The 11,851-nt window shown below is 37.9% G+C and overlaps 2 protein-coding genes across 3 annotated transcripts; one reads left to right on the top strand and one right to left on the bottom strand.

Moving 5' to 3' along the window:
• Positions 1-684: 684 nt before the first annotated feature.
• On the top strand, positions 685-6,068 carry wdr93 (WD repeat domain 93). 2 transcript variants are annotated; one of them, XM_043243526.1, is made up of 15 exons: positions 685-912; positions 994-1,195; positions 1,286-1,350; positions 1,441-1,519; positions 1,625-1,698; positions 1,886-1,970; positions 2,040-2,220; positions 2,821-2,891; positions 3,027-3,110; positions 3,232-3,363; positions 3,470-3,677; positions 4,336-4,396; positions 4,511-4,667; positions 4,843-5,017; positions 5,941-6,068. In XM_043243526.1, exons 1-15 carry the CDS (start codon positions 823-825, stop codon positions 6,014-6,016), a joined length of 1,740 nt encoding a protein of 579 aa, XP_043099461.1. In that variant the 5' UTR covers positions 685-822; the 3' UTR covers positions 6,017-6,068. The 2 variants fall into 2 exon arrangements, with proteins under 2 accessions (XP_043099461.1, XP_043099462.1); XM_043243527.1 differs by lacking the exons at positions 1,286-1,350; positions 1,441-1,519.
• Positions 6,069-7,729: 1,661 nt separating this feature from the next.
• Positions 7,730-9,996, bottom strand: gnrhr2 (gonadotropin releasing hormone receptor 2). Its single transcript, XM_043243529.1, has 3 exons — positions 9,255-9,996; positions 8,344-8,548; positions 7,730-8,198 (listed from the first exon to the last, which is right to left on the bottom strand). The coding sequence occupies exons 1-3, from the start codon at positions 9,801-9,803 to the stop codon at positions 7,744-7,746; spliced, it is 1,209 nt and encodes a 402-aa protein (XP_043099464.1). The 5' UTR covers positions 9,804-9,996; the 3' UTR covers positions 7,730-7,743.
• Positions 9,997-11,851: the final 1,855 nt, after the last annotated feature.

Consider the following 11,851-nt stretch of genomic DNA (forward strand, 5'->3'; position numbering starts at 1 on the left):
ATATATTTGAAGTGTATTAATTTTTACTAGAGTTGGACACACACACTGGATGAGTCCGCACGCGCCACCCCACCAGTCTCAAACGTGTACGGCTGTCGTCATGACAACCTAACATACCGGAAGAAAAGCACTGGAGCGTCGTCGGTGAGCGGTTTTGTTTATAGTGATAATTATTTATTCGGATCACTGTCGTCTTACAGTAGAGTGGGATTATATATTATGTCTTCAAAATATCTCTTTGACCATTAAAATCACGAGATTTCAAACTTTTTATTAACACTTTCTAGAGGTTGCCCATATGAGACCTCGCGTCTGCACGCGCTGCTAGAACGAATTACTAGAACGAGTTTTTTATTTTATTACTTATATGTATTGTGAATTTTCTATTACAGTAGAAATGTGGAAGTGCCAGTGCATCACCTTTCTATATACATACTATTGTGCTGTTTGATAACGGCGTAGACCGTTTGTATTTATTTAATACTAACTGGAAGATAATTCCAGTAATATCATGTTATTATGGTGCATAATATGAACACGATCGTTTTTCTCAGGTCCCTTTTATATATGCAGACATATTTATATTTAGCCGTGTGTGGATGAATACGGGTCTGAAGTTCAGTTTTATATTCTTCCCCTCCAGAAATAACACAAGATGGCTTTGAATGTCAGAAGAGGTTTGGAGATTCCAGAGCCATCGGATTACAGCAGCTGTGAAGACGATGATGGGACTTATTTCAAAGATCTGATGCAGCCTGATAAAAATCTACCTGAGTCTGCAAGAGTGATCAAAAAGCTGTTAAATAACCTTGTTGACAGTGCATGGGAAGTTATATCAGAGCAGGAGAAGATCAAGAGGATAAGCAAGCGGCAAAACAAATTCCAGTGCTGAGCGCTATTAAAGAAATGAAGGTATGTGCAATCACATGGTATTGTGCTTTATATGCATTTGTCCAAAATGTGTCATATAATTTTAGTTTTCTATGTTCTTAGCTTGCTGGCAGAACTAATAGCATTGCGTGCTCTGATGATGGACTTTACCTGTTTCTGGGTCACGTTCATGGTCTGTCAGTCATCAGTACATCCACTCTCACCTGTGTAAGGACATGGCAGGATGAAAGAGTGGAGCTTACCAGCATCTCTTGTGCCTCGCTGGGAAATGGCACACACCTCTTATGCTCAGTGGATGACATGGGTAATTTACCGAGAGTGGGCAGTACTTTTAGACAGTTTACATTACAAACTCCCCATTTTACATTTTCTGTATTTAATGCTCCTCTGTCAGGTATTGCACGACTTTTTGTGCATCACATGGAGAATATTCACTTAATTAAAGTCATCAACGAAACTGTGAGTTTAGAATACAGTTTTAAGAGCTTACATATGCTCTTACATTTAAGCACTTACATTTAAAATTACATTGCGTTACTTTTCTCACAGGAAGACATAAATCAAAGAAACGTCTGTGCAAAATTTGAAGTGTCTAGAAGTGGGGACTTTGGAGCTGCAGTCATGACATGTAAATTTCCTATTAAAATATGTAATTGCAATATAAAACTAAAAATACAGTTAATTGTGAGTACTACTGGTTCATTAATAATGTTGTGATGCATTTTCAATATAGCCAGTGGCTCTGTTTGGCTGGATGTCTATCGCTTCCCTCAAGATGTATGGATCAAAGAGCTGGAAACCAAACAGGTAATTGTTATTAGTAATAGTTATGTTATGTTCAAAATTCACAATTTCCTTAGAGGGACAATTTCAACTGAGTTATGAGTTTGTTCATTTCTGTATGTTTGTTCCTAGGTGTGTGTTTGGGGGTTTTTTCTGCCAAAGTTTGCTAAACTGCTGTAATGGGATGATCATATCTTTCTGTCTTCCGTAGGCTACACAAACCCCACAGACCACAGAAGCCAAATTTTCACCAATTGTCCTACTCATGAAGATCAAACCTCCAGATATCCCTGCAGGTATTTAGTTTAAAGCACTGCTGTGAAATAAGTGTGTTGTGTCGTTCTTTCACTGTTTGTGTCTTCAAGGAACCTCTCTGAAAAGTCCATCTGAGGTTCTGCAGAAGACAGAGGAAGGCACTGTAATAGGCTCAGGCCAAAATCACCTCATTAGTAGTCATCAATGGGAAAACCAGGATGCAGCATTTAGGAAAATGTTCCTCAGCTCCAGCTCTGAGAGACCACCACAGCAAAAAACAGAAGGTCCAAGGTAGGCTTCGTTAATATTGTGATACGGTATACTGTACAATCATCCCCAAAATATCTTGACACTTTAATTCTATTAATATCTTTGCATTATATAGACATTACAACCAACAGACAGCATCAACAACACCTCAAAGTAAAAAGTAATTAATAAAATAATATTGATAATAAAAATTGTCAATATAAATTTTTTGTTCTGAATAATGTCAAGAATGTAAGATGAACTGTTACAGTACAAGTTATACATACAACCTGCAATGCAACAAAATATTTGCCATAAAAAACAAACAAACCCTATGATAAATTATTAGCTGCTTATATGTAAACAACAAATCAGTATAGAGTCCCCTGATATGCAGATCAAAAATAGCTATCCATCCATTTTATTAATTCATGATCATGTTTTATGCTGTTCTAATTCATTGCCTTTTTATAATTTATTTAAGTTGCAGGCACAATTAAGCTAAAATGATGGAATGAATTAAACATATACATATATGGAGCAGCTGAATCATATGAAAAATATTTGAAAATATTTTTAAAAGTGTGCGTGAAACATTAGGAGGTTTATTTTTTCGACACTAATATTTTTTTCCCCTTACAGCAACTGTACTTGTCACTTCTTACTGCGTGAGGGCTTTCATTCAATGCCTGGGGACGCAAAGGTAGCTAGAGGTAAGTCAAGGGATGATTTTACATATATGTTTTTAACCGATTAATATAGCCTTTAACAGTGTGTGATTAAAATGTACAGTACAATCAGTTCTCTGAATATGCACTTTATAGTATTTCTTTAAATTATCTTTGAAGATATTCCTATTGCTGTGTGCCTGTGGTGGAACGGCAGTCATAATCTCTTACATTATCTTCTTTCGAAGACCCCTAAAGAGAAGGGTACTCCAGCCGTTAACTCATATACTACTTAGATAAGAAAGAAAATATAGTATATTAACATTACAAGGACAAATTTATTAGTAATGTTCATAAATGATATTTAAATCTGTCCCTGGACCAGACAGTGATCCCAGACCAGATGTGTTGTGGCCCAATTCCCGGGAAATCCTCTGCTCTGCCGTCAGTGCCTGTGCACGGTTCATTGTTCTAGGGCTTGACGGTCAGCTGATTACTGTATGGGACCGACGTTTTGGTAAGTCTGCTTCAGCGTTTAATTCTTTAAGATATTATTTATAATATATTGTGTGTTTCTCATTCTCAATGATAAGAATAAAGTCTTACCTACCTACCTTCTGCAGGGTGTCCATACGCCAATATTGTGATCCCAGGAGATGGTGCCATTTGCAGGATAAAACTTCTTTTGCAGAGTCAGTTGCCATCCACTTCATTTTTGCAGGGTGCCTTTTTACCCACTATACAGTTAGTGCTCACTTGCAGAAATGGGGCATGCTACAGTGTTAAAGCAGGCAGAGGAGGAGACGCATTCACCGTGGCACTTATTGAAAGGTACAAAATAAACGCAGTTGTTAATGAATTAATGAAACAATGGTGTATAACTAACAGTGTTTGCTGTAAGCTAGTCCTGCAGTTCCTCTAAACCCCTCTACCTCCCTCAGTTTCAACTGTCTAAATCTGCTATATATATGTACGCCTATGAACGTAGCAGCAGCATATCTTACAGTGGTGTTTATTGTTTATAGTGCAAAGCAGATCTTGCCCACCAAGACTTTTTTAGGTCCATTCTCCAACTTCCAATCTCCGGGACTTTTAGTATAGCTTCGCATAGATCATTAAATCCAATAAGACCAGTGATATCACTGCGCCATGGTATGGCAGCAAATTTCCTTGATTATTATGCCGGAATGAGAGTATAGTTCCTACGAAAATCACAACTTTTCATTTTCTGCCCGTCTTAGTACACAATATAACTACAGAAGAAGTCTTAAATAGGAAAAATATTGAAAACTATGGTCTAATTGGATTCAATGATCTATGCTAAGCTATGCTATGCTAATAGTGCTATTGCCAGACCCGGATAGTGACTAAATGGATTAAAAAATTCAACTTATTAACTCTGGGACAGTTGGAAAATGAGCCTGAGTAGTGTTCCTTTAACATACTAAAAGTTGACATGATTGAATATAATAACTCTCTCTCTAAACAGACCTGCAGGCCCAGGCAGTTTTGTCACTGTTGCTGAACCTGTGCCCTTCCTGAAGTGTCTGGTATAGTAAGATTTTACTGTAGAAATCTTGGAGAAAGCATCTGCCACTGAAGAAAGCATCTGTCAAGAACATGTATGCAAATGTATCAGTACTCATTTCTGAAATTGTTTATAGGTTTTGTTGATGCAGAGAAATGGTCAAGTATCCATATGGGACACGGATGATGAAGCACCATTGTTTATCTTAAACCTGCCTCCAACTCATGTGCTGGCCTCACTCAGGGAACCTGTGTGTCTGCTTGAGCCAGTCCAACAAAAACTATATATTACAGGTAAACTTTACACAAATTAATAACTTCTGTCGTGTTAGTTATTACAAATATTGACACCTTCAATGATGTGGGGGATGTTCATCATGTTGTGCCTTCTGATGCAATGCATCAAAGGTGACACGCTTTTAATATTTTTTGTTATTTATTGAGTGAAGGAGGGATTGTGTTTTTTTAGGTGACAGAAAAACATCCTTGGTGAAGATGACCGATAAGAAAGAGAATGGGAGCTCCCTCTTCATCTTCAGTTTTTTAGAATGCTCATTGATGGATTCATATCGCGTCCCAAGTCCAGCTATAAGTGAAAAAGTCTCAGATTTGGAGGAGGTCTGCAACCTTTACCTTCAGGAAAGGTTTGTGAAAGTTTTTTGTTATATGGGGATCTCTTATATGTGAAAACAAGAGTGAAAAACATTTGTCTCTGGCCCTTTAATTTTTACAAGAATCAACTGTGACCTTTAACAGTGCTGACAGACGTTTTAGTTACATGCAGAGAGAAAATACTAAAGGCCAACACAACAGAACATATGGAAAATAAAAAATATACAATATAGAAAAAATTTGCAACAAATTCTATCCCCTTAAGTCATTTTTTGATCACATCAGTATGCGCATTCATGTGTTAATTCACTAGGAGTCAAAACAAACCATTATTCTTATAGGCATTAAAAAGCATTCAGCTGTTTTTGTGAGGCGTAGACACCTCGAATACATGTAGCAAGCTTAGGGAAAGTTGCAGCTTTACCACAGTTTTGCTTGTGGCACTTGTCTTTATGTTGAACTAACTAAAAATAAGTGCCTACCTTTTTATTGAATTTTTCTAAGCGAGCGGGTCTTCATTGCTGTTGTTAGTATGAGAACTTGCATTTGCACGTCTCCCATTCCTCGCTCCAGTCTGTCTTGGTTTTAGTCACCTCAGTCACCATTTAGTTGTTAGGCATTCATTCTTCTCTCCACAGCAGAAACAGATATCTGAATCAGTTTTCCACATTCCTCTGCCTTTTCCATATCCGTGTCCCCGCTGTTGTTGATTCCTCTGCCTCTCATTTAGTTCTAACTGTTCATAGCCATTCCCCTTTTTAGAGGAATGCTGGCAGAAGTTTTAGTCACATGCACAGAGAAAATACTAAAGGTCAGCATAGTGCAAATAGAATATATAGAAAGCAGAATATGGAAAATAGAAAATAATCACATTCCTATTAAAGAAGACAGTGATCTGGCCTGTCACTTAAAACACTGAGTATACTTTACATGTGTAACGTCTTTGTGTGTGCAGAGCAGATTCTTGGAAAGAGAGGAAAAGAAATTTGCCTTTCCAGTGGGAGCAGCTTTTGAAGCGTGATATTAAATGAAGCTTCACATACAACAAAGAGATCCAGGTTCGCTGATAGAGAGTGTTTTCTTTCTTTTTTTATATATATATATATATATATATATATATATCAAAAGAATGTGTTCATTCAACAATTAGCCAGAGAAAATTGTTTAATTTATCTCTTAATGTCATATATTAAAAAATACCATTAAATACTGTACATTTAAAATTCAAACTCACTTCAGTTTGGGTTTGTGAGGAAGTCAAACCTAGGAAGCTATTCTACATGAAGTCAGGCCAATGCAAATGTGTTTATATATGCACACGTGATAATATGTTTATATATGCATGAGTAATCTGTGCATTTGATTAAGCTTATTGCGACTTGATTTTTGAGTTTTTTCATTTGCAGTAAGTTTTTCTTATCTGAATAACAAAGGTCAAGTAAACAAAATTCTGTCTATTGGTTAGTGTATCTCTCATTCTGTTCTGAAATCAGAAGATGTTAATATAATATCACAGCTAATCATGTCTCCCAAAGATTATACCGAATGTCAACATAATTCCCCTGGTTTTATTGTGCTTATGTATTTCATAAGACAGGCCATAGGCACTGGTTTTCAGATTTGCTCCACTTAAGTCTTTTCCAGCAAGCGGATCTTTTCACGATTAGAGCATTAGTATCATTTGTACTGAACATCAATTTAACTGAATTTGAGCTGCAATATTAATCAGTGTAACTAGTCTTCCTTCCTCTGGGTTATTAAAAACCTCTCCATTCCAAGATATTCATGTCATATTATTTATTCTGTTTTTAGTTACATTTTTAGTTGTTCTTCTTTAATTGGACTGCCCATGGTTAGTTGAGGCTATATCATGGTTTGCCTGTCACAGCCTGTATTCATAAGCTGTATGAATGTAATGATCTGTGCCAAAGCCTTCAGTTTCTTATTGTAATTTCAGCTTTTAAACTTCAAGACTAAAGAAGCATAAAACTATACTCAATATTAACCCTTATAAGTATTAGAATTTAAATCACTGTACATGTAAAATGATCCCTGAACATTTTGTTGCTGCCGGAACAAAGACATGATACACTACTATTCAAAGGTTATGGGTCTTTTTGAAATATTTTTGAAAAAAGTCTCTTTCACAATAAGTTCACATTTATTTGATCATAAATGCAATAAAAACAGTGAAATGATCAAATAGTATTATCATTTTAAATAGCTGCTTTCTATGTTAATATATACATTGTACTAAACTCCTGTGGCAAAGCCGAATTTTTGCATTTAATATTTAGTTCCCAGTGTCACATGATCATTTGGAAATCATTCCAATATGCTGATTTGGGAAACATTTCTTTGGAATCCATGATACATCTTTGAATAAAGTCTTTTTTGTAATAATCTGAATTTGCATTAATAAATTTATCCTTGCTAAATAACAGTAGCACCTTCTTTGTATAATTTACTCTGTATAATTAAACTCCCAAAAATTGCTGGACCCCATTGACTTTCATTGTCTGCTCACCTCAAGGCTCAGTGTGCAAAAGAGTGACCTCATTAGCCGATTTGAATGAACTAATTACAATAAAACCTTTTAAACATTACACGTGAAACCTTTATACACATCAGATAAGATTAAAGTGCCCATAATGGCTTTCATGAAAATTAAATGGAAAGTTATCATACATATATAGACAACTAATGTGTTCCTGCTTTTGGTTCGCACAGGTGGAATGACTTACAAACGCGACACCTTTTACCCATCATCTTCAATCATGTACAGATGCTCTCCTTCCCCTTCCAGCTTTTCTCTAGAGGTCTGCTGAACTGTCAGCCTCTTTAAAGTGAGAGAGGAGGTGGAAGTTCTGATGGAAGTCACCAAAGAGTTGTTAGTGTTCTCCAGCTCGAAGGCTACGGGGTTATGTCCACGCTGTCTGCGCCTCATGCATAGTGGAATGGTGAAGAGGCCGTAGATGATGGGGTCCAAACAAGCATTTAACAGGCCAAATATAAAAAGGATGTGCGAGAGGGACTGGGACACTGTTTCCTCCAGGCCAGCGGGACAGAACCAGTACCACAGGCCAAGCATGTAGTAGGGTGTCCAACACACCATGAATGACAGGACAATGACCACAGTCATCTTCAGCGTGCGCATGCGTGCCTTAGGGATGTTGTTTTTTGACCTGCGCAGCTGCACTTTGTTGGACAGCACTAGATGTGACAAAGATCACAACAAAAGCAGGACGTTAGCGTGACAGATGATACGTGATAAAGATAGGGCAAAGACACCTCAGGGTCACGTTGCTTGCTAACTGATTGAGAAATTACCATCAGAAATGTTTTGTGAGGGACTTACAGCTGTCTTCGGTCATTTTCTTGGAGATCTCTAACAGTATCCTGCTGTAGCAGGAGATCATGATGAAGAGTGGCAAGAGGAAGAGGAAGGTGAAGGTAAGCATGTTGTAAAGTGTCTCTTGCCAGCGTGAGCTAAAGCTGCCGTAGGTCGTACACTGGATAAATCGCTTTGGAGAATCAATCACAACAACGTGGAAAACAAACACCTGGACAAAGAGCGTATTACAGGAACAGATATAATGATGGAAGCCATCTGCTATTAGGCCCGGGCTAATTAACTAAAACCAGCAAAAAAATTAGGTTTTTGATTTACTTAAAGATTACTAAATGATTACTAAAAACTATGTAAGATAACAAAAACAACAAAACGAACAAGTTAGAAAAACAGAAAAGGTCAACAGAAACTAATTCATACTATTAGTAGAAACTATGATACTATAAAATTGCTACAGCTTCTTATTGTTTCGAAATATTTGAATAGTTATAAACATCAGAAAAGAGAGCACAAACAATGAGATATACACCATATATTGTAACAATAATTAAATGATCGTCTTAAATCAGCAGGTTGGAAGTCTCTTTAGGGAAAGTCACCATAACTTTAGGGGAAAAAAAGACTAATGGAAGAGATGTCCAACTTTAAAACAAGGTATGTAGAAAGGATTATGTCATTTAGTGTAAATAATGTAAAATTAACTAGGCTATTCTATTTATTTTAACAATTTATAACTATCAACAGATAAAGTACAAGTCCAGTAAAAAATATGTATTAATCTGAAAGGTAAACTTGTATTATCATACTATTTTAATGCATTGCGTTTCATGTAATTCATGAAACTCACAGAACTAATACGTTTAAAAAATAACAATACCACCTTGGTCTTTTCTATAAGGCGGGGAGGGGCATCTTACCTGCGGTATGGATAACACGACGCTCAAGGTCCACGCGACACTCAGCAAAACTTTATTCCTTTTCCTCGCTTGGTTGATGGACAGGGGGTTGAGAATAGCAGCCTGTCGGTCCAGACTTATCACCACGGTCACGAAAGCGCTCGAGTACATGGCCACGAGTTTGAGGAACATGAGCGTCCTGCACGCGAGGTCCCCCGCGAGCCACTGCAGCGTCACGTTCCAGCCCGCGTCCAGCGGCATGACGACGAACGTCACCAGCAGGTCTGCCACGGCCAGGTGGGCGATCAGGAGCCGGACGTGCGAGCGCTTCCCGCGCTGCTGCTGCTGGCGGTGGTGGTGGTGGCTGGCTGAATACAGCACGGCGAGATTGCAGCACGCGGAGAGCGCGCACAAGAGGAGCGTGAGCGTCACTCGGACCCGAGCCGCGGCGCCGAAGCGCGGGAGATGAGGAAGACGAGGGAGAGCCTCCGCGCCGCTCGAGTTAAAGTCGTACTCACGGGTGGAGTTCTTCTGAGAAACATCCTCGATGTGAAAAGCTGTTGAGTTCATGCTCCGTTTTAGCGCTTTAAAAGCCGGGTCGGGAAGAGCTGGTGAGCACGTGGACGCTGAGCATTCAAAACTACTTATTGTAAATGACAGTTAATTAACTGTTTATGTCATGTGCTTTTTGATTAGGCTACAGGAAACGTAAAAAAAGTATACGCAAACGTACAAAAGAAGTTCTCTGTTTTAGATGGCCGCGGCTCGTTGGTGACCCCAGAGACGTGTGGTCATTAGGACGAGCTGGACATCGGTCCCGAGTGTCTGAGCGAGTCGCAGCATCACCGGAGGCGTGGTTAATTAAGATAATAGGACCTCTCCTTTCATGGCTAGTGGCAGCTTATGGTTAGTTTGCTAATGCATTTTAAAGAAGGTAAAAAAAAAGTAGTAGTCGAAAAGCCTTGTAGAGATTAAGATGTTTTGGTAGTTTGATGCTTCTCTGGAAAACGTGTGTTTCAGTCACTTGCATCATGAAGTCAGTATGTGTCAAATGTCCTTTCACTTAGTTTACTGATATAATATGACAATAATATGATCTTACTGGTCTTTGCTTAAAAGGTCTATGAATCGGCCAGAAAGTGTCTTTATTTAAATGTAGGGTTTTAGACTTGTTTCTGTGTGAGAGAGAGAGGTTTAGGGGATAGAAAAATATTATATAGTTATAAATTATAGATTTATTTCAAGATAACGATATTACATTATTCTGATATAAATCAATGGGAGTCTATACAACACGCTCACTAATATAGTGAAACGTGTGTGTGTGTGATTTTGTTTTTGGTTTGAGATGTGCTTAGTAAGTATCATGCTCCGAGGCAATGGAGACACATGTGATGTGAAAGAGTGTTGTCAGGAAGGTCAGAGTGTCCCACAGCAGGACAAACGCTGAGCTCAGACCAGAGCCACTGATTCCACTCTGAAAGCCTTGTGGCCTTTAAACGGTTTCAGTTTCAGGGCCGAGAACATTAAGCATCTTTATTTAATTCAAGTCCTTTATTTTTATCCAAATGTCCCCGCACTTGTTTTATCATGTCTCCCTTTGCCATCTTTATTTATTAGACTAATTGTAAACATAAAATAATTTAACTTGAAAGAGATGTGACAATACGTTACCCCATAAGCGTAAATATTATCAGGCCTGAGTTTTAACAGAATTCAATATCCATATTGTAATTACGTGTAATGCACCTAATTGTATTTAGACTAAAAATCCATAGGGGTTTATAGAATAGTTTGCTTCCTGTGGTGCTATAAATGTGGAGATTTTTCATAATGTTTTGAGCTTCAAAATAATGGCCGCTATCCACGGGCATTACCAAGCCTGGAAGAGCCAGGATATTTTTTTTTTTAAAAACTCTTGACTGTGTTCACCTGAAAGAAGAAAGTTATATACACCTAGGATGGCTTGGGGGTGAGTAAAATATGGGGTAATTTTCATTTTGGGGTGGACTATTCCTTTATATTTTTATTATGCAGTATACCAAGTTGGTCAAATGTCAGCTCATCTGTGAAGGCAGCCTCCTGCCCACAATCTTGCTGAAATAGAAACAAGCAACTCTATTGAATGGAGATTCGGAGGCATGTTCAACCCTGGCTGAGATGTAAAGAGATCGCCTGTTCCTTTCCCAACAATGACCGCATCCTTTGAAGTGGCATTCATTCCAGTTACATCTCTCTTTTCCTCTCTTTATCTTTCCCTGGCACGAGCAGTGAGGAGCTTCAGTTCATCTCCACATTAGAAATACGTACATCTTAGCAATACAATGATTTACACTTTTCTTTTTTCCATTGAACATATTAAATGAATACAAATGTAAAAATAATAGTTTTAAAAATAGTATCCATACTTTTTGTAGCACTAGTGTTATTCCTGATAGATCCTGGTAAAAGCTCTAAAAGTGATACTGATAAACAGATTAACTTCACTTTACTTCAATAACTTTTGGTCACTTTCATAGAAACTGAATGAAGATAAACAATTTGATGTGTAGTGAACTTCATCATTAGACCACTAGATGCCTCCTTGCACTGTACTCTCCATACTGAGAGCTTTTAGA

Source organism: Puntigrus tetrazona, chromosome 7 (genome assembly GCF_018831695.1).
Source record: "Puntigrus tetrazona isolate hp1 chromosome 7, ASM1883169v1, whole genome shotgun sequence".
NCBI classification, from domain to species: domain Eukaryota; kingdom Metazoa; phylum Chordata; class Actinopteri; order Cypriniformes; family Cyprinidae; genus Puntigrus; species Puntigrus tetrazona.